Source organism: Dromaius novaehollandiae, chromosome 12, assembly GCF_036370855.1.
Source record: "Dromaius novaehollandiae isolate bDroNov1 chromosome 12, bDroNov1.hap1, whole genome shotgun sequence".
Lineage (NCBI taxonomy): Eukaryota > Metazoa > Chordata > Aves > Casuariiformes > Dromaiidae > Dromaius > Dromaius novaehollandiae.
Genome location: NC_088109.1, coordinates 12508519 through 12532235, shown reverse-complemented (window position 1 = coordinate 12532235; position 23717 = coordinate 12508519). Strand labels below are relative to the sequence as shown.

The following is a 23717-nucleotide window of genomic DNA, read 5'->3' as shown; positions in this document are numbered from 1 at the left end:
TCTTTCATAACTCTTCATTTCTTGTTGCCTGCTTTATCACATCACCCCACTTCTCCTCACAGGCAAGTGTACCAATGGACAACACTCCTGCACTTACCTCAGTACTTCCACAGCATCCAAGTTTTCTTTTATGCCATTGTGAAGACTTTGGAACTTCACAAAAGGGAGAAATCAGCCAACTACAGTCAGATAAACAAACATTCCTCTTCTAAAAGAGGAATTAATGGTTTACAGTTATGCCGTGTTTTCCTTATTTCAGCTATTCACTGTCTTCTCACTTGCTGACACTTCCTGCCTATTTGTCTCAGTTTAGGTTCTAGGCTGATTAGGACACCTTCCAGGCTCTGCAGCTCTCCCCTGCTAGCTGCTGTTACAGCATGAGATTTAGTTACAAGATCCTGAAATAGGAAATAGTGTGCTGGAGATTTTAAGGACAAGTTCTCACTTATCACAAACCTCACAACCTCAAACCTCACCTTATCACAACCCTTCTGGTTGGAAGGGACCTCAGGAGGTATCTAGTCCAACCTCTTGTCATTTGGTCCCTCTAAACTGTCTTTTCTATAGACTATACAGGCCCAGTTCTCTCAGCCTCTCCTCAAGCACAGGCGCTCCAGCACCCAGCCATTTTAGCAGCCTTCAGCTGCACATGCTCCAGTTATCTTTCTTGAGAGGAAGTCCAAAACTGATGCAGTATTCAACATGGTCTAATGAGAACCAAGTAAGCTGGGCCATTTGCATTCTACTTTTGTATTACACAACTGGAAAGATCTCCTAACTTCATTTACTCCTCAGTCACCAGGAATGACACAAACATCACTTACAATGAACAAAAAGAAGTTTATTGGAACGTATACACACAGGGATAACAGAGGTATCTGAGTAATCAAATATGGAATGTTTAAGAAAGTTAAAATAAATAAGGATACCAAGTTTTGCCAGTGCTAGGTCCAGCACCAATGTAAGTAAATGCCCTCTGAACAAGTCTGACCCTGTTGGGACCATCCCTGTAGAGTCTGTAAGGATTCCTACCACCAGAAAGTGGCCAATAATTTTGGAATACAAAGAGTCACTATAGTGCTTTCTACTGATGTGCATTCAAACTGTTTATTCACTACTTTCGTCTCTTATTTCTTTAATAATATCTATTAAGTTCTGGAGTCCAAAAACATAACCCGTGTCTTGGCCCTCATGCACCACGCTATCTTCTCCATAGTACTTGCAGGTTGTGTGGGCAAAGTCTATCATACGGACATCAACAGTACTAGCAGTTGGTTTGTAGGCATATGCTCCTGCTGATTCATCTGAAGATTCCTCTGAAAGGTCCTCCAAGTCCTCTGGGTCTGAGTCGACAGCAACTTCCTGCCTTTCCTTTCCATCATAAATGATCAGCAAGGAGCTAGAATAGAAGCGGTAAGACTCTTGTTTTTCTAAGACAGATTTGAGTTCAGTCAGTTTTTTAATAACAGATTCAAAGAGTTCCCTGCGCAGGTATTTGCCATTGTGAAAGAACTGGTAAAGTGCTTCTTTAAATCCTTGGACTGAGAGTTTTCTTCCATGGTACTTATTCATGAACATTAGCTGGCCAGTGCCGGCCTGGTAGACCTATATATACAAACACACACACACACACACACACGACAAGAAAAAAAAAAGAAGTTAAAACTGCCAGTAATACTGCCTCACAGCCCTGAAGAAAAGACATGCTACAGGAAGCTTTTACAAGACGACTTGTCTCTTAAAATTGCTCTTGCACAGTTACAAGAACTGTTAGCAACAAAAGACCCAGCAGTATCTATGGAACTCTGAGGTACAGCGGAAATGGAAAATTCCTTCAATTTAGACTTGAGCTTTTCCATTTGGAACATAAGAATGAAGAGTTTAAGTGAGATTAGGAAAGCTGCAGCCAAGATCTCCAAAGTCAAGTAACAACTTGCACCACAGCCACTCATTCAGCTCATTATCTGCCTCCGCTCACTGGCATACTAGACTGATTCCCAGAATGCTGAGCTCTAAGTGACAACACACTTATATGAAACTGAGGTGTGCCCCATAATCCTCTGTATTATCCTTCAGGAAGACTCCTTCCTATAGGAGAGTGTTCTGTACATCACGTGGGTCAATAATACCTAAATATCTGGGTCAAGGACCTGTAAACAAAAAAAGTAAGGAGTACAGGTCCCTCCACAGTTCTTCCTGATCTTCCAGTACAGGTTTATACTGGGAAGGTGAACAGACATACAGGCCCCACTCAAACCCCACAACTGTGGTTAAAAATGCAGCTCCCATACTTCGATTTCTGCCTCATGCCTTTTTCGGAACTTGAGCAGTGAGCTGAACACCAAACGTACAAAAAGTCATGCTGTGGAGCAAGTCCAAGCAAACACTGCTGGCATTCTGGGAATCTATTGGATGGGAAGAAAGAGGCTTCAAAAAAAGCCTCAAAAGCAAACAAGTTGTTTCCCATTTGCCACTCCAGGAATGCAGAAGCATGTAAACAAAAAATGTAGGTGAAAGTCCATGTGATTTCATCTCCTTATTTGACCACTAGTCTTATCACATTTACCAATCCACTTCTTGTCTGCACTTTGCAACAAGCCTAGTTTTAGCAGTGAAAGGTCTATGGCTTTTCCAGGTCTCCAAAACAAAACTGATTGTTAATATTTTGGTAAGTTTCCACATGCTTTATTCAAGGTGCATCTGTCAGCAGAACCTCCTTCCAATTATTTCCTATGTTATCTTAAGATGCTAATCAAATCAGTAGCTTTACTACAGTTTTGTATAGCTTTCATGGTGGAAGAATATGCTTTCTTGCTCAGAGAATGCATTCACTGTGATGCAGAGTTCTGCAGGTTGCTCCTGCAGATGCTGCCATCTTCAACTGATTAGAGATACTCTCAAGCCTCATTCACTCTCACTGAGGAAAATAACAGAATCTCAAGCATGGTGATACAGAGGATGACTACATCAGCCAAAAAAACACTAATAAAAGAGGTACAAGTCTGTTGCCCTGCATATAATCCATTTTCTTCTCACCTGCATGCCACAAACTCGGACTCCAATGACAGCTGATGTACTCTGCTGACACTTGCGAATCTGATTAGCCTTCTTCTCTTCTGATGCATCATCTCCATGCTGTCGGGTTCCCATCTTAAGGTCCAACACGCATGGTACTTCATATCGAGACGTTAGGTTCTCCAGCAAAATAAATTCTGACTAGTTAAGGAACAATCCTTACAATGAGGAACACATTTTAAAACCACTATCACAGCAAATTTTAGTGTCAGAACCTCAAATTTAAGCGACCCAAAACATGCCTGCTATATAGTAGCCTATCAAAAGTTACAGCTACCTGCACTTGGCATAGAGTGGGCATCTCAGGTCCAGTTTCACTGCTCTCTAGCGAGGACAGGTGAATTTCCACATCTTGAGCAGAAAAGTCATCAGGGTCACCTTTTCAGCTCAGTTAGGTCTCATCAATCCAAAAGCCCACTTTGTTATTTTCCAAATACAGAAATATAATCAGGCACTTGAAGTGCAGAACTGGAATTACTTCCTGCCCTAGCAGGGGACTCCTTACTTTTCTGTGGGAAGTCATGCCTCAGTTCCCACTCAAAAAAACAGGGAAATCTTTTCACAACACCTCTAAAATACAAAAGTTCAAAACCACTTCAGAACAGCAAGCATTACTGTGCTAGAGATATCATACATTGCCACTTAGATAATTTAATAATCATTTACAGCAATATATGGAGGATACCAGCGTGCAATATTTTCCATTGTTTAGAACAGTTTTATTATTTAGACGTGTATCAGTAATCCATTCACCAAAACACCTCATGCATGAGAATTTGCTTAACTAAGTATATAGATACTAAGATTTTTGCAGTATTTATCAGTTGTATCCAAGCCTGGGTAAAGCGAGATCTCATTTTCATATAAGCAGGGTAGAAAGGCTCAGCGTAGAGATGTTTGCCTATAGTTCCAGAACACAAGAACAGCCTTCTTCAAGTTTCAGGCATTCACAGTTGCTGGTTTTGTGTTCTTCATGCTCTAAACCTAGATAAAGGGAAGCAGAATCTAAACTGTTATCAAAAGGGCTTGTCAAAAAGAAATTGCTAGAAGCAGACAAGTCCTCATATCAGAACAGACTATGACCTATATTTAAAGCAACAGTTAGAAGTTGCTGTGAAGGGAAAGCAGCAGCTAATTTTTAGATCACCAATACTGAAAACAAGTATTGAAGGCTGTTGCAAAGGAAAAGTGGCAGAACTCTTCTCCTTTGAAAGCTTCCATTAGTAAATTGGTTTTGTGGAAGATTCCAGATGTAGTATGCTATAAAGCTTTTCCACTAATCAATTCACAGCTTGTAAGTTTGAATTAAATTACTTGAACTTCCTAGCATAGCTGCTTCATTAGGTACTAGAAAAGCCTGTGTTCCACAAGGGCTGGCAATCCCCTCAAAGCCACTGAATAAATCAGAGCTTCAGAGAGTTTCTTTGGATTACAGTTCCAGTCTGTGTTGTACTTTTATCTGACACATCCAGAAAAAAAGCAGAGCCCTACTCATTCCATTATCATGAGATATTTTCAGGAAAGGATACTATATTGATTCCGGTGTTTTGCATTTTCCTTCATCCGCTGTAACTGTTGCTGGTGACATTTCATACTCCAAGGATTATGGTGTTTAAACTGTGAACTGACATTTCCTTTTTTCTCTACACTGTAATACAAGACTTCAGATTTCTTCAGCCACTCAAATTCTTCCTCTAATTTGTGACTAAAAAACAGAACAAAGCAGCAAATTAGAGGTCAAATAGAAAAATAAGCACTTTAAAGGAGCTACTAGTTGTTTTAGCTTTACAGACTATTTTACTCTCCTTCACTAACAGCTAGCATAAGCCATTATTTTATTTTCTGTATGTTTGGACAATCTGCCCATCAGTAATATTTCAATCTTTGTAAAACTACTTCTGTATTAATATAAACTAGCATCAAGCCAAACACATTACAAAGTATGACATGTAGTAATTCTATTCAGAGGGTTTTGTTGTTTTACCTCTCTGAATTACTTCCAGAGAAGTAATGCAAGTAGCAATAAGCTTTAAGGTTTCTCCCTTGCCAAATTCAGTGTTTTAGCACAGTACATCACAGCTCATATGGTTCACAGTGGGCAAATAATATAACAGAAACGGGGGGGGGGGGGGGATTCACCGATATGGGTAAAGCAGTATTCCTGTAAGAATATGCCACATATAGTATCACTGCAGGTTTTTTTTTCCTTATGCATCTGTTGCACTTTTGCAGATGAGAAAGCTTCACATGCATCAGAAAACCTTTTTTAATCGGCCACGGCAGAGGAAGAGAGAAAGGGGAGACGAGGTAGAGACATAAAACATTACTGGGCTTAGGACAAGTTAGTTTCACTATTGAATCTGACTGCACTGAAGAGGTCAGAAAAAAATAAAAGCAAGGAGTAAATGGAAATTTTGCTCTAGAATTCTGGAGCCCACCTTCAAGTTTGACAGAAAAAAAAAAAAAAAGCTCTGCACCCTTCAACGCCCTGCATTCCAGTTTCCCCCTACCACACGTACCTTTTCATTTTTTCCTCTTTCCTGTGCTGTCGAACCCATTCCTTAGGTATCTTTTCATTCTCTAACAACATTGTCTTTTTGTTAGTCCATCGCAACAGCTTACTTTTGGGTTCACAGTCAGAATTATCTAAGTTTTCCAAGTTATCATGGTCCCCATTTAATGGATATGCTATTAGACATAAGTTTCCATCTTCATCTTCTTCAAAGCTCACTGACACCACACCTGAGGAGAAAAGGGCAACAAACAGTTATGAATTGCTGAAGTGACAAGTAAGCCTTTTGCAACACACAGTTTTTACACTAAGAATATAACAACTTTTGCTTTTTCTCTTACCCTGGTCCTTAGTATATCTTGCCACAGGCCAAAACTCATCTGCCAACCTAACAAATATCAAAATACCTAGACAAAAATGACACCTTACAAAAGACAATTTTTCAGGTTGACAAAACAATACAAAAGGTTCTTTTCTCTCTGATGCATAAAGTAAGAATCAAATAATAACAGGAGACAATTTCAATTAATAAAGTTTTTATTAATTTGACTAATAATCAATAAATCAATAGACTAATAAAAATCTGACTGTTCTGACCCTAAGAGAGATATAAAACACTGTTAACATCTTGCACTGAAAAATAACCTGCACAGAAAAACACCAAAAGCTTTAAGTTTTGCATGACAGCAAAGCCAAAAGCATTTATCCAAACAAGATGTGGTAATAGATTCCCAGGAAAAAGGAAAGATTTGCAAGCAAAGCAAAACAAGGAATACGTCACATTACAACAGAAACTAGTTCCAAGGCTTCCACTTAGAATCACCACGTTTAATGATACATTTTCTTCTCCTTTTTGGAATATATTTTATTGATACTGATTGTGCAGCAATCTTGTGAAATAAATAACAAAATGCAATACAAAACAAATTTGATTGTGGTACACAGAAACATGGTGAACCTTGAAAGCATTTTTTCTCATCCTCCTCAAGAGTCTCTAGAGCACTGCATTGCATTTTAAGAGTCTGAGTGGAGAGCTCTGACAGAAGTGCCCTCAGTGCTATATCAGCAAGTTTCAATGGTTAATGAAGAAGCCATAACAATTGTCTGAATTGTTTTTCAGTTTATTTTTCAGTCCTCTCTCTTTATCCTCAAATCACTCAATCTGCACAGTTCTTGCAGCTCATCACTAGGCCAGAGGGGAGAGTTCTCGGCGAGAGATTGGCACTTCTGGGCTGGGCAGGCGGCTGGCTCTGAGACCTACAGTAGCTGGGGCAGGCAGTGCAGAAGCTCTGACTGACAGTCCTGCTGCCACAAAGGAAAGGACAACAGGAAAAAAGGGGAGGGGCAGCTAGCAAGTGACCTCTGGCTTTATCCTGGAAAAAATAACAGAAATGGACCAAGTGAGGCCCCTTACCCCTAAATCCCCCCCACTTTTCCCAAAAAAGCCAGGTACACTAGTACAATTGTTCTATTACACTTCAAAAAGAAGCATTCAAAGGTCACATTTTCTTCAATGGTCCAACAGAACTTGTAGTAAGATGTGTCAAAAGTCTCAGTAAGCCTGCAGGGAGCACAACTTTGAAACATCTTCTCTGAAGTCTTCCACCAGTTTCACAAACAGTATGCAAAACTTGGTCACCCACACTCAGTTGTTTAAAACAACATGCTTTAAAAAGCAACCCCATTAAAAAAGGTCCTTCAGACATTTATTAATCACCAGGCAGCAGCTCATGGAATAATGAACAGAAAGAAAATATTTCTGTTAACTAGCACAACGCTTAGGAGAACTGGAATTTCTACTCCTACATACCATCTGACTCAGCCTCATCATGGCTACTTGATCCTTGCCTACCTAAATGCCACAAACTTTAATTTCCTTAATGGCAGCAACAAAACTGCAAATATTTAACACAACACTTTACTGACATTTATTTATTGTGATCAAAATGAGAGTCAGATGACAAATCCAAAAACAAAAGAAACCACAGCTAAGGTTACACAAAATGTTGTCAACCAATCTTACCAAGTCCCTGTAAACAAACATCAAACAAGTGCCAAAAAGTATTAAAAACTCCACATAAATAAGAGCAGAGTATTACTGAAAACATTTACAAGCTGTTAGCTACTTACCTGTGCCTAAGGGAGATATACGGGCTATCACCAGCAGAGCTGCTCTACTCTAATGCTGTTAGTCAGCCCAAGCACCAACTTGGCAAGCATTTCCACCCTGTATCTCCACAGCCTGCCTCAGACAACATCAAAATACATGAAAAAACCCTAAAATCTCTTCCACATAGAAGAGATTTCAGAGATAACAGATAGCACAGCATGCTTGCATTTACAGAAGGAAAAAGCCCAACTCTATTCTAATGTTTGGTAACCTACCTTCATATTGCGGAGTGAATCTACGCATTTCTGTTGGGAGAGTCTCATAGAACTGGTGTTCCCTCTGAATAAGGGGTTTACAGATGGTCTTGTCATTAAACCGGAGGACACAGGAGTGCCCTCCAACCTGGTGGACAAAGGGTTCGAGCAGGACTCCCTTGGAATAGTGCTCCACTTCCATGGCTCCGAATGCTGGGCTCATCCTTGTAGCACATTAGACAGAGGAAGGTGGCAGTGGTGAAGGCACTTCAGAGCCAGAAGTCTCCAAGATCTGAAGGTGTTTACTCCGATTCAAAGAGTCTGTTAAAACAAATACAACACAAGGCCTCGCGGTCAATCTCCCGGTACCGGGTCAGCACGGCTCGCAGCGAGCGCTGCACAGCGCCGCTAGAACAGCCGGCCGCGCGCGGGCAGCCAGGAACCGCTCGCTCCCTCGGCAGCGGCGGAGTGAGGGCGAGCGGCGGGGTGAGGGCAGCCAGGCGCAGGCGGCCGGGCGGCGCCGCCCAGCGCGGAACAGCCACTGGGAGCCGCCGCGGGGCGGGGCGGGGCGCGGGGCAGCGCGGGGCCCGCTCGCCCACCCGCCCAGCGCGGCGGCCTTCAGCGGGCGAGCGGGAGGCAAAACCCTGCACTACCCCGCCCCTCCTCCCCCCTCCCCCCCCCCTTTTTAAATATTCATAAGTGCGAACAGAGTCCAAATTACACTTAAGCCCTCCAATGTATGCTCACGGCACCAGATGGAATTATCTCCCCCTTCCTCGTGTCAAGCATTAACAAAACACACACACTAAGTCAGCCAAAGCAAGCAGTAATTAAAAATTAGTTTACAATTCATACTTTCTAGACAGCAACAGCAATCACAGAAATCTACTGAGGCCCAGGCTGGGCAATTACATCACTTGTTTATTCACAACAACGTGCCAAATACTTAAAATATTCATAGATACTAAGTTTTCAGATGGAAAAACATATGACTAAGAAGCCATTCTCCAAGACCTTATTTTTGCATAAGTACAGCTGGAGGCAGAGTATTTCATACAATCTGGCTGGATAAGAAGTATCTGCTATTATGTCCCTATGACTTCATCCTGCTCAATTCTGGCCAGTTTCCAGTTTCATGCAACTTGCGCTTTGATACGCAATTAAAACAAGAAAGCTAAAAAAAACCATGACTGTCTCAATCTGTGCCTTTTGGTAAATTTTTAAGTTGAGTTGCTCTAATTTTAAACCCAAGCTTTAATGATTAACTATTTGCATCTAAAAACAACCTTATGCTTATTTTGTCTGAAGATCATTACACGAACAATAATGCACTTAATTCAAAGAGACTACAAAGTGTTCTAGGTCACAGGTCTATTTTTATTTGTCCTCCTTAGATATTTAACAGCTTTACATTAACTTTAAAAGCAGAGAACTGCAGGCTTAAAGCAATGGTGCTAACAAGCATAAACGCCTACAGTATGCCTCATACGTAAGGACATTAATTGAACTAAGCAACTAAACAGCTTAAAGAAACAACAGGTCAATCAACTGAACTCCAGCTCCTGGAATGTTTATCTGCAGCTAAGGATAACAGATCAATATTGTTTTACTCACTGCACCCAAGCTAGCTCCCCCCCCCCTTTATTTATTAAAGGACAACATGACTTAACTGAATTACTGAATGCAGAAACGAGAACTTGGAGCACCTCTACAGCAGTATGGAAAATTTCACCTGGCATAGTATTTCCCCTAAAACAATGCTCTTTTCTGATATTCTAGGTGTATTTTAAGATTAGTGCAAAAATCAGAGAACTTTCCTTCTCTATGTGTACTGTTATCCTAATATTTTCGTAATGTAGCTACTATATGCCGAGAGAAGTTTCTCATCTACTTTAATATCAAGAACTTGACAACTTGACAAATATGGCTTAAAAAACTCTCGATTTCACCCCAGACAAGGCATTTCCAAAATCTATTCAGCTACAACCAAGCTAATTGACACTGCAGTGCCCAGAAAACTATGGAAACCAAAATACCCTTGTCTGACCTCAAATACAAGGCGATCTAATCAATCTCAGCAACAGCCACAGCCAGAAGGTGGCACTGTCAGTGCTTTAGTCGCAGTAAATTTCAGAATACGTTTGGTAGATATCTCCCTACCGCACCCACCCACTTCAGCGGAGGGCCACATTGCTCTCTACATTTATTCAGTCAACGATAAGTTCATTTATCAGCAGATACAAAACATATTTTAAGCTTTCACCAAGCACACATTAACAAGCCACGTAAGTTCCCAAGAACAGCTCTGAGTTACTTCCATTGTCCACTAGTAAAACTTAGAGCATCAATCTGTAATTGTATAATGCATCAATAATTTTATAAGTTTGAGTTCTAATCAGGATTTCCTAGAGCCAGCAATTCCTCCAGCCTTCCGGAATTTTGCTTAATCCTCTTCCAGCACATAAATAAAACCGTGCCCCCAGAAGAGTTCTGGCTTTCGTTGGAAGGCATAGCTAAGCACATACAAGATCCTGCAGCAACAGGGCTTTACGCTGGCACAGACATGCTTTTAATAGCTTCACAGTACGTCAGCATTTCAAGAGCCATTCTTTCCAAGACAGCATTACTATTCAGTGGCCACCTTCCTAATTACCCCAATAGAGAGACCCATTGATGCGGCTGCAGTGATTCAAACTAGAAAGTAGCTTGAAACAGAGCTGGAGAGCCGCTTGAAACATCCCTTATTCCTAATACCTCTTGCATACCCCCCAAGTCTGGTCAAATTTACCATATAAGAAAAGCAAAGAAATACTTATTCCAAATTAAGCAGGTCACTTGCTTTAACCAAAACATTTTATCAACAGAAAGTTGTTCATCATAACAACAACTAGTCCCAGTCCTACTGCATCAGAGCTGCATTAAAAGTTAAGCCTTACAAATGTTTACACTATAGAAATGGCTGTCCAGCAAAAAGTACCTCCAATACAGATGATACACAACACCTTGTTTTCCCAACACATCTTCAGGGAGCTCATTAGTAGAAGCTAAACTTGTTTTCTTTCATATATGCCCAAGCGGTCTAGAGAATATTTGTACACAGTGCACCACACTCAATTGGCAATGCAATTACCAAGCACAGAATTTCACAGGAATACTCATGCTACTTTGCTACCTCCTGAAAATCTTATCATATTGTGTAGCATCCAATTCAACAGCTAATACAGTAAGTTTTTCACAGTTCTGATATTATACAAAATCTGGTAAGCTTAGACAGTTTTTTTGGCTAGAGAAGCCAAAGAGAATGCTGCTTCAGCCTGAAAAATACTCAGAAAGGGATAAATACCAGCTGAAAAGGGACAGAGGAGCTCACAAAAAAAAAAACTTAGTTTTTTTTAATAGAGAAAAATTACAAACATTAGTACCAAATCAAATGCATCATACCTCATCTGCATGAGCACAAGGCAAATGTGAATCTATCAACAGATAAATGGGGGGGATTCACATCAGCAAAGATGACCTTACTATATAGTAAGCTCTCTTTTTATGCTCGTCCTCCTAAAATGTAGCATAACAACCAAGTATATTCTTTTTACTATCAGGTTTTTGTAGTATATGCTCATGCTGAAAGAGATTGTATTATTACACCTATACACTATAAATCTGCATGCAAGTGGACTGCTGAACAATGTGTCAGCAAGGAACTTTTACCCCTTGCTATAAAGCCTCCAACCAAGCTCCTTATTTGTACAAAGCAATTTACCGCCTGCCATAAGCCAGTTATGCATACACAATTTGAACAGCAGACCAACCGTGCTTGAAGCAAGCTCATACATTCTTGTTAGTAATTTGTATTTCAGTGAACTTGGCAGGTTTAGTTTGCACTTTGAACAATTATGTTTTACCTTTTCAAGATGGGAAAGCACTGTTTTACCTAACAAATGTAAGTTTTCATGCAGTGAAGTGACCAAAGTTGTTCTCACTTTCAAAACAGTAAGATCCTACTCAAAAAAAACCCAAAGACCTATAATGACTTCATTTTCAATACTCTTTGGGCAAGTAAGAGCACAAAATAGCTGTTTTCAAGTAGTTTTTTCAAATACACAATTCAGGTTCCATGTACCCTGCCCTTCCCCCTCCCCCCCACCATGTGTTTTCCAATGCCTTTAGTAATATCTTTTGTTCAAAGCATACATCAGAAAAGAGCAAATGTACTATCCCTTCATAATCAAGTATTTCAAGAGAAAAATCCGATACAAACTTGAATGAACCAAATGTAAGTTTGCCTACTCACAAGTAGTAATAATAATTAGCATGACTAATGTCATTCTTAAACTAAGAAGCAAAAGATGAAAAACCCAAATCCGTAAAATGGAAGTGACATGTAAAGACAGCATTTTATTCCCAGACATTCATGGGTCACAATGACTACGCAAAGGATGCCACAATGAACTCATGTTTTGACAAAACTCAGACCTAATATTAATTTCAGGTGGTGGCATTCTTTGAGAAGTGTTTCATGTCATTATAGCTTCTTGACTTGGTCCCACATGTAATTGCATTAACAAAAACATCCTCTGGAGAACACAGCTCTTGGTTAACAGCTCTTCCCTTCATAACAATCTCACAAAAATAATACCTTTTCCCAAAACCTTGTTAACAGCAGAACTGCTGAGAAAGAGCTGCCCTCCTAATCAATCTGTTTAAGACAGGGGTCTCCAAACTGCAGACTTTTCGTTTGGATGGCTAATAGCCGAAGTCCACAAGAGCCATAAGTCAGCTTTACTGTGACAGAAATAGGAAGTGAGCAAAGCTTTCTGCCAACTCCTTTCACAATTTATTGGATAGCAGAGAGGAAGGCGGACTGGGATAGCTACCTGCAGAGTACAGCTAATCAGACAAAGCTAAACTGCTTCCCCAGATTCCAAGGAACAAGGGGAAATGGCATAGCCAGCCAACAGGAGAAGGAAGAAAACCAGTGATCTGCTAGAGAAGCCAAAGAGAATGCTGCTTCAGTCTGAAATATACTCAGGAAGGGATAAATACCAGCTGAAAAGGGACAGAGGAGCTCAAACACTTTAATGGGGAAAGCACATGGCAAGTTTGTGAGAGACTCCACCACCTGCTTCATGCATAAAACTAAAAAGATACTCAGGTCTGAGTTGGTAAGTCATTAAAACATTCAGAGAGAATGACCCTCCCTGACTAAAATAGAATGAACACACATTAAGAATCTACAGTGCATCTATCAAATTGTACTAGTTGAGAAGCAAACTTTAAAGATCTTATGTAACCAAACTACATCAAAGACCCCTTCTTCTGTTACATTACTTTTTCTGGTAACAGTATTCTAGGAAGAAGTTCCATTTCCAGGATAACAGTGCATCACAATTGTCAACCACCAGAATTTTAGCTTTTTGTTGTAAACAAAAGTTCAGTTCCTCAAAACAAGTAATGCAAATTTAATACAGTAGATTCAATGGCTTTCAGTATGGGGTGGGGGAGAGAAGGCAAGCAGTATCATGTCACACACACAGAGATATCACAGGTAAGCATACTGCTTTTTACCTGTCTGATTTTTCACTTTTCCTAAATACAAGAACAAAAATGTGACAAAAGTCAGCAGTATGTTGCAGGTCTTTGCAGCAGTCTTTTAAGTTGGCTAGTGTCTGGAAATACACCCATAAGATATTTCAGAAGACTACTGAATTAAGCTTGCTTTAAAAAACTAGAGTAGGCAGGAAAATGGCTTTTTTTTAAATCAAGTATAACCTTAAAGCAAGTGGCTGTGAAGGCACATACTATTTTGTTATTCATAAAAATTGGGAAGAGAAAAAAGAGGATGCTGAGCTACAAGTTTCTATGCAAGGCAACCTATTTATGCTCTTCTGTAGCAAATCAATCAATATAATGATCATTCAGTTGCCTCCACATAACATGTACTCAAAGATGAGTAAGCATGAGGTTTTATAAAAATACTCAGCAAGGAACATTTACAAATCCAAGAGTAAAATACAACTCCTCCACATCTACATATAGAGGCTACATGTGCATTCACATTCAAAACAGACATAGTTCTGCTATAGCCTTCCCTGCTAAATTACAAGGGTGATGGAAGTCAGGCACTGTAGTGATGAGTTTATCATAACCACCTACAGATACAAAAAGCCAAAAAAATTAGAGCAAATTTTTCTTGTTAAATTAAGGGCACTTAAGCTAGATTAACGAAGAAAGTCACCTTCTTGTGTTAAAAATGCGAATACCTGGGGGGGGGGGGGGGGGGGGGAAGGGGAGGGTGTTTGACAGAACTGACCTTATTACTAAATGGCTGGCAACTGCAGCAACACACTGCTATAGTTAGGAACGACATGACAATAAGGTCATCTATCACTGGCATGTGAGAAGCAAAACAGCTGAAAAAATATTCAGTTTTTCAAAAAAAAAGTTTTAGCAATTCTGTAAACCTTTTACAGTGTAACACATCTTCAGAAATACTAAACAGTTATAAAAAAAATCTTGGGATTGTCTACAACTACTAACATCCTAAAATATCCTATATTCCTCTGAGGATAGAGTCAGGTATATCACCTAAAGGTACCCTTCTAAATCTCTCTTCTCCACTGAAAGGAGAGGATGGATGGTCCAACATTGCGTGCAGCAGCCAAGGACTCATAATGGCTACATTCAAGACCTTATTCTGCTACAAGCCTCCCAAGAAGGTGCAAGTCAACACCTTTTGCCAAGATCCCTATCTGTAAGGAGAATATCAGGCTTTTCCTACCCAACAGGAATTTTGATTAAAATATGCAAATGAAAGATGAAGCACTCTGATGCTGACGAACATATAGAAAGATGTACTATTTCAGCAAGTAAAACAAGCTTTTGTTAAACTAGCAACATTTGGGGGCTATCTCCTTTTGCTCTCTAAACATGGAGTTCTAATTTTGTTTTCCTTCAAATATAACCTGAACCAGCAATAGTTACTACGAGAGGAGAAAAAACACTGCTACACAGGTTAAGACATACAACTATACCTGTAAGGTTAACACAGCAGCTGCAGAGCCATCTCTCATAGAAGATATCTGCAAGACTTTTGAATATAACAGACAAAACTTCTAAAGAACTACAGAACATTAGTACATCTAAAAATAACATATATTAAGGGAGCACACAGTTAAAAATTCAAGGCACATCACATGCTATTATCTTTTTTTTTAGTATACACAGCTACTATACCTATCTTCCCTAAACTAGTTCTACATTATTAGAATTCCAGTTCCCCCAATGCTTCTTCATCCTTCAGTAACGAAGGGCATCTCCCTAGCTTTCTCTTAATAGATGCATGCATAGCAATCAATGATGGTCACTGAGCTGTAGGAAGGTATTTCCTAAACCCCTTCTGAAGTGATCAATCATGAGATCAACACAAGTAATATTTCAAGACACCCAAAAAGCAACAGCTTTCAGCTTTGCCTATACTGTTTGTAATCTGTAAGCTTAACAGCTACATATACAAAACTCTAGAGAGAAATGCCAGTTTTACCTCTCGAGTAGAGCTGTTTTATCTCCTTAAAACAAAAAGGAAGACAAGTTATAGGTTAAGCATACCCAGCCAGAAAAGAACATGCAAGTCCGACCCATGCATTTTTTCCAAGGATTGTGTAATTTCAGAACTCGTCTCTTTTCCAAGAAAAGAAATGCCATGGAAATTAGAAAACCTGAACCAGCAAATCTAAGCTACTTAAACTTCCTATTTAGAAACTGATCCATCTTAAAACAGTATTCTGGCACCAGCAGCTAAAAACACCAGTTGCTATAAAAAGACAATACTGCCCTTTGTCACAGACAAGCCAAAATAGCATTCAGCCTTTAATCTTCTGAAAATACGACAGCAAGAGCCAGACTGTGTGGATTACACATGAAAAAGTGTTATTTAAAATATAAAAAAACCCAGAAATTCAAGGATTAAAACAAATCCATGATTATGCCTTCCTCATTATCACAAATTTAGTAGTCTGGTAACTATATTTCTAACTGTTCAATAAATTAAGGCAGTAACCTTGTAACTGACCCTTCAAGTTGCGAACAAGTAGCCACATATAAGAAGTTGCTAAAGAGGAAGACTGCCAAGTTTTGCTCAAAGGTCATATTCATTTAGCTACATGAAGTTTTCTTCTGCCTGTATTCCCTTCAGGTATCTTTCAGAACACTTTTCAAACCAGAGCACTAGCAGTGCACAGCACAAATTTGTTAAATATAAGCTTAGATGGCCAAATCCTACAATCCAGCCTAGCTCCTTGAACAAAAATTTCCAAAGAAGCACAAAGATCACCTATAAATAAACCATTCCTGGAAGAATCGTGCCAAGAACCCACAATCAAGTATTTCATGCATCCCATTTATATGTTGTTAATGTATCCCATCAACATACTGCTTCAAAAGACAGTTTACTCTTAAATAGATACTGGTCAAAAGCAGTCCAGAAGAAAGGAGCCAGAAAGACTTCAAATGTCCATCTACAATTTAAACTAGGATTCTGAGGCTTTTAAGCTTTATCTCTGATGATCATGATGGAGCTTGTGCTCTAGAACAACTAAGGTTCATGAGATGCATTTAGTATATCTTTTACAATTGTATTTCTGGTTCATAACATACCAAATGACTGAAGACGCATCTCAAGTTAAATAACACAACCTAGGCTTGCATTTTAAAGAGAAGCATTTATACGATTTAGTGATTCTAAGCACTCTTTCCCTTTCCACACTTGTTAAAGGTATAATGAAAACAAACATTAGGTCCTAAGAGCTTGAACATACATCTCCTTCCATGATGACTCAATAATGACTGAAGTTCAATCCTGAAACATGAGGAAAAATAATTTGTGTTTCTTATTAAACTGCAGCAGAGCTGATAAAAGCAGGTGAGAACAGGAGAACAGTCTTACGAGAAAGACTTAACACGGCACAACAACACCAAAGAAAAGTAGTAAGTGCTTCTCACAGTAACCATAGCTCATTTGGGGCACAATTTCTCCCTAACATGAGGGACGAGAATCTTGTATACAAGCACACTTGCACAATACTTCAAAAATGCCTTTTTTTTAAGCACTTATGTATTTCATGTTTTCATCTTTCTGTGATCTCAGTATACCATCTGGAGCCAATTACAAGCTTACCATAGTAATCACTGTCAGAGAATTAATACATTTTAATCTCAGTTTACATATTCGATCAGCAGTATGAAACCACTTGAAAAAACTTATCACTTTCAATAACCTATAAAAGGAAGCTTTCACAGCAGCTTGACTGCATTGTTTACATCTCTGAAGGCTGAAATACATTCAATAATGAAAAATATCTTGTTTTATTAGTCCATGTAATGGGACACAACTACAGTGATTCTTATGCTCTTGTAACATATCTGTTGCTTTTACAAGAGGTTTTAAAAGCAGCTAGTGATTCCATACCACAAGCAAGTGTGGTTGACACAACTGTCTTCAAAAAGAAACTATCAATAACCAAAAAGTGAAAAAACTGACAGGATGACTGCTGACAATCTATTTTCTCTTCCAAAAACTGCAATATAGCACCACCATCCATGCTGGGCTTGTGTTCCAGTTTAGTATTTCTGAAAAATGGCACACTGTTGGAAAAAATTCATTTCAGGGAGAAGTCAAGCTTATGAAAGACCATTTTATTCTTTGGAAGCAAGCCGGGCACAGTGATGTTAAATCATTACTTACACTTTAAACACAAGAAATCACCATTCAGAATTTAAGGTTAAATATTTCAAAGGTTTTGTTTCAACAGGACAATTGAAAGACAGTCCTTCTCTCACCACTCACCTCACTGATACTCAATCCGTATTTATTCCATTTACCCCTCACCACTGGGAGACTGCTCATTTCCATGAATTCTGAAGTGATTCTCCATAAACATTACATCCTCTCCTCATCTAGAACTAGACCCTTGGTTTAACATTCATAGACTTTTGTTTAGAAAATTGATCAATTACACTAAGCCAGATCCAAATTTTTCCCCAAATTTAAAGAGATTCCTAATCACTTAAAGCTAGTTAATCCAAGCGATTTAACCTCATACCTCCATTAAATTAATGCAACTTTCTGAAAGAGCTAACACCACAGAAACATCAAGATGATGTTTAGCTTATCAGCAGTTTCACTCCTCACCTTCATAACAAGGAGCTATGTTCATCTAATTAATGTCAGAATTTTAAAAAGATTGCCATCATAATGTCCCCACATATCCAGAGTACAAAGCACATAATATACTCTTCTTTTGGAAAAGATATGAAAAATGTAAAAGAGCAACTGTTAAAAGGAAGTGGTCATCTTCAATGAACACAAAATTAGGCAGCACTCACAATTCCTGATAGGGTTTCAGGCACTTTAGGAATTTTCTGCATCACAATACTGCATTGCTATTTACGTATTCTAGTCAAAGGTCTGTGTTTCAAAAAATAAAACTAACATTTTTTGCCATGCTCATTCTAAGAAACAGAGACTCAACAGTACTAATGATAGTGGGTTTTTTCCCCAGCAGGAAAAAAAAACCTCCTAGCTTCTTATAAGCATGCTTTTCTGGAGAAAGGCAGCCTAAATAATTTATCTTCTGTCCTTGAGTTTCTCCACTCCAGATCTCAACAATCCAGGACGTCATTAGCCAGTGTCAGCATGTCATCCGATTTTTGCTAGTTCCTTCCAACTTTCTAGATGACAACACAGCAGGATAGAAGAGATGGACCAAGACACACAGTACAACTGAAAGGCTACCATGTGAATTCAGCCACTACTGTTCTGTTTGGCCTATTACCAGGTTAATCAGCACACACACAGCTCCAAACCAGCCAAGGCATGTGCGCTGTCTCTTGCCCACCCGTTCATCACAGAACATCCTTCAAGAACACACCTTGTCTTCATCAAACAGAACTCTAAGTGACCAAAATCATTTTATGAGCAAGCCTTCATTCTTCCAGTAAAGGAGCGGAAGACTGGTCACAAAACAGCTCCAGCTACCTCTATTAAAAGATTATCTTCCATAAGCACCAGCACTCCAGATGCAGGGTCATCATGGATTGCAAGTTAAGTGGCTGACAACTGGTATATTGAGAGTTTTCTGTATCCATTACAAAGATTATCAGCACCTTACTCCAATACACCTCATCTTTCTGAGACGGATTCAGGACCTCAAAGACTTATTACAACACAAGTCAAGAAGTTACAAGAACTTTCAGTGGTTATTTCATGCCTCTACACACCTGATTAGTAAACACTTACCTACAAAAAAAAGTCAGACCTTTATTTGAACAAACATTGCTGCTTCCACAATGTGTGCATAATTTCAGACTTTGCAGGAGTAGCAATTTCTAGCCACTATACCAGGCTACATTTTGTCTTAAAAATTTTTACAGAATGGAAAAAAGGACTATTTTGAAACAAAACAGCTATTATATAAGGTCCAAAACTAACATTCTAATGAGTTATTAACAAAAGTTATAGAAATGTACATGTACAAATTACCTTAAAATATGTAGCCTTTTAATATTTGAAAACTATCATACGTAGTTTCAATGATGCAACAACCTTGGGCATGACAGAAAGCCAGATAAAAGAATTAGTTACAAAGGAAAAATCCTCTCCCCTGCAATGGAAAATTTTCATCTCTTCAAGCAAGCCACAGAGATGCTTAGCTGGACCTGCGTTGCCTAGATACCAATTGCAGCTTCTTGCCAACAGGGAGGAACTAAGCATCAGCAAATTCAACAGCTGGTAAGTAGATGAAGGAGATGAGAGGCAGAAAGTTTTTTCCACACACTAGCATAGAAAAGTGACAGATTTCATATACTGGTTCTAACCCACACTCACCAGATACACAAGAATCAGTAAGAAAATAAAATATCCATCAGCTCTTAACAATACATTAAAATCCAAGGTACTTAGCTCTTACCTCCACACTTTAGATATAGTTACAGTAGAACAATCCATTCAAGTTAAAACTGTATTCAAAACTCAGTTTAGAGAACACGACACTAACGTACTAACAACATTAATTTTTTTTTTTTAAAGTTCCTGCCATTTCAATCTTTTGATCCAGTATGTGAACTTTCAGAATACATTCCTACCCACAAAACAAGTTCTGCATTTATGCTTTGACATAAGCATTAAGCAACCCAACGTATTTCACCAAAAAGAAAGAGGTCCTACCTTGGCCTGGCATTAAGAGCCACATCAAATCATACTTCACTTCAAAACCCTGCCCATACCACAACTGCCCCTAGTCCTTTCCATCCTAAGTACAGTGTCACCAGGCAGGATAGTATCACAAACGTTACTAAGGAGACACTTGATTTGTACATTATGGAGCTGGAACTGTTCCAGAGTTTGGTGACACGCTGATTATGATAGCAAAACAGCACTTCTGGCTTCCTAGAGAAATCACTGGAGTTCTCCTTACTTCCAACCACCATTATTGACAGTAGCTGTTATTTAATACCAGTTACTCCAAAACTCCCAAATTTCACCCAACTCAACTCATAATTTTAAATTCTTTGCTGAATTCACTGAAGAGTGACTACCGCTCAATTTATCCCTTCAGATGCAACATCCTTGTTGAGTTCCTACGCATTAGTACAAGCAGTTTTTTGATCATCAACTTGACAGCTTACTTCCCATCTCTGCCTATTCACAAACAAAAATTCTGCAGTCCATACCACCACATCTGACAGACTGAGGCACTCTATTACGAGCAGGTTTCCTCGCACACACATTTTTGGGAAGAAACAAACAAGAACAATTACAAAGAAGAACCATACCAAACAGTGACCTGGTTGGAAGCCCATATGCTGATGGGCAGCTAAGAGTTTCTTTCACTAACAACTTTCCTCATCCTCTATTTTTTCCAGGAGTGCAAGCCCAACAAATCTAAAGTCTTTCCTGCAAGCAACTGGTGGGGAAAGGAATTTGAGAACACAAAACCCAGCTTTCATGCATCTTTCTGACTACTCTCCAGTTTTCCTTCTCCTTCCCACATTGTTGTACCACATGGTTCTGATCATCATCAAGAAGAAATAACAGCATAAGTTTACATTACTTGTATGACCAAAGTACTGAAGGCAAGTTAACAGATCATTATCTCAGGAAGTTATGAAAAGCAAAGACAGAAGAGGTAGGAAAACACCTTTTCAATTAAAATAATGAATATAAATTTATGAAAAGCTACCTTGACAAGTTTAAGGCCCCTCCCTCAAAAAAGTAAATATGGAAAGGCTGTAATCCTTCCCAAATACTTGTCATTTTTTGAAGAAACACCCCTAGATTCCAACAGTTAAAACACTGGGTTTTTTCCCCATTTGCCAATAAAATTTCATCAAGAAAAAAATATGATAACTACCTGTAAGATGCTAAACAACCAAATACAAAGGAAACAAAATATAATTGCTTAATCAGCACATTAAGTGTACACATTTGTGCAGCACATATATGTATATAAACCCAGTTTCCATTCCTAGTATTACCGTAAGCCCAAAAGTAGGCAAATTAAGCTCAGTTTAAAGAAACACAATTTTCAATTTTGCAAAGAGTTCATTTATCTTATATAACAAAGTTATGAGCAGACATACCAATTCTCACACACGTTTAAAAGCCTAAAATGACCCCCACAATCTATTGTTATTCTCAAACTTCGATTTCTAACTGTAACATTCCCCCTTAATTTCACATGTTAACAATCAGTAACATACCCCATGGCATCTGACTGAAAAGTTAAAACATCCACACTCACATTAGCTTTAACATTGCACAGCTAAATATTAAAGCACAATTCTAATTTCAGTATTTGACACATAACTGCCATATTGTACGTGACCCCAGTTGTCAATGAGTATAAAAAACATGTGGGTACTTGATACATTCACAAAATATCTGAGTAGCCACAAGACATATAAGGCACCGTGTCTTAAAAAAGAGAAAACAAACAACTAGAAGTAGAGGAAATTAAATTCCAGTATATATCAGGAAAGATATCTGTGTTAAACATATGTACCTTTCACAGTGGAATTACGGCCAAGGACATATTCCGGGTGTAACTACCAACAGACTGTTATTCTGTCAACAATGATAAAATTTATTTTCTTAAGCAGAATACAGATTTCCAAAGTCTCAACCATAAGTGTTTTTTGTTTAGGAGCCTGAGGACTCCAGTCTGTGTTAACAAGATAGCATGAACCTGTGATGCTTACAAAAGCACAGAACAAGCGATCACCTAGCACTTCCCCTTTCACAGAAAAGGTGTCCCTGAGCAGCCCGTCCGCTTACGCAACACATCCTGGAGCATCATTTTTTCATTTTGAAATATCACCGAGCACACGAAACAGACGCGCCAACCCTGCGGCACATCCATCGCCCAGGCGAAGCGGAAAACCAACGTCTTATGAGTCAGGCGGACGCGATCCTGCTGAGTAACACCGGGAAGGGGCGACAGCCCGCTCCCGGGTCACCCGCCGCCCGAGACCTCCCCGCGCGGAGCCGGGGCTTCCGCCTACCGCCCCCCCCCCGCCGGGCACCGCTTCCCCACCGGGCGGGAAGGGAAGCGAGGCGGAAGCGGTGCGCCAGCAGCGGCGATGCTCCGCGGAGCCCCCCCCTCCCCGCCGGGGGGCATCCCGGGCCATGCCCTCCCCCGCCACAAGCCGGGGGCAGCGGTGGGGCGCCCCCGGGGAGGGCGGGCACCGCTCCCGCCAGGCCGGCGCCCACCTCCCGCGGCAGGCGGGGCCGGGCCCGCAGAGGCAGCCCGCCAGGGAGGGAGGGCACAGCCGCGGCGGCAGCCCCCGGGCATCCCCCTCGGAGCTGACCGCCGCGGGGCAGCCCGGCCCCCGCGCTGCGCCCCACGGTGCCGAGCCGGGGCGGGCGGACGGCCCGGGCGGAAGGAGGGAGGGAGCGGCGCGCCCGTTACCTGCTCGCAGACCAGCGCCGGCGGCGGCTTCGCCTCTTTTGTTTCTCAGTCGCCAAAATGGCGGCGCGGAGCGGGATCGGCCCTCCCCCACCCCGGCGCCGCGGCCACGCCCCGTCCGCGCGCCCGCCTCCCTATTGGTTCGGCCGGGGCCGCCGCGCGCTGATTGGGCGGCCGCTAGCGCCGCTGTTGCTAGGGGAGCCGGGGCGGGCGGCTGGGTATGGGAGAGGGCAGGGGGGCGCAGGCCCCGGGGTGTCCAGTGGGGAAGGGGGGCAGATCCCGGTGGGGCTTGGGGGGCAGGTGGGGGGGCCCAATGGGGTTTGGGGGGCAGGCGGGACGCCCCAAGCTGGGGCATCCCTGCCCTGAGCAGGTGGGGGGCAGGTGAAGGCCCCAGGCCCTCCGCAGGCTGAGGAGGCCGCGCGCCCCTTGCGCTGCAGCTGTGGAGGGGGGCGGCCAAACGCCCACCGAGGGCTTCCTTGTGCCGCGCTCAGGTCCAGGGGGCCCTCGGCAAGGAAGGGGAAAACGGGCCTGCACAACTGTCCTGCCTGCCGGGGCTGGCCTTGGGGCCCGTTGCTGCATACGCACCATCCCCGGCGGTGGGCCCCGGCCAGCCCCTGCCCTGTGCTGTCCGCTCGCTCGGCGTTCAGCTGCCTACGCTCATGGCTGAGCCTCAGGCCTCCACCCGGGTGCTGCCGGGCTCCCTTGGTTGCGTGCGGATTCGGTTACGTGAGGCAGCTCTGGTTTCCTCTTCCTGTGCCTGTTAATTATCTCGAACTAGTCGTGTCTCCTTTCCTCACGGGCCGCAG

The 23717-nt window shown here is 41.1% G+C and overlaps 1 protein-coding gene and 1 long non-coding RNA gene across 2 annotated transcripts; both read right to left on the bottom strand.

Annotated features, from left to right (window-relative positions):
• Window positions 1–820: 820 nt before the first annotated feature.
• IP6K2 (inositol hexakisphosphate kinase 2) lies at window positions 821–23031 on the bottom strand. The gene is made up of 6 exons (XM_026096246.2): window positions 22915–23031; window positions 7973–8272; window positions 5595–5817; window positions 4605–4780; window positions 3037–3212; window positions 821–1605 (listed from the first exon to the last, which is right to left on the bottom strand). Exons 2-6 carry the CDS (start codon window positions 8172–8174, stop codon window positions 1108–1110), a joined length of 1275 nt encoding a protein of 424 aa, XP_025952031.1. The 5' UTR covers window positions 8175–8272; window positions 22915–23031; the 3' UTR covers window positions 821–1107.
• Window positions 6107–7784, bottom strand: LOC135329694 (uncharacterized). Its single transcript, XR_010391267.1, has 3 exons — window positions 7718–7784; window positions 7063–7148; window positions 6107–6960 (listed from the first exon to the last, which is right to left on the bottom strand). It is a non-coding gene; the product is annotated as an uncharacterized LOC135329694 (long non-coding RNA).
• Window positions 23032–23717: the final 686 nt, after the last annotated feature.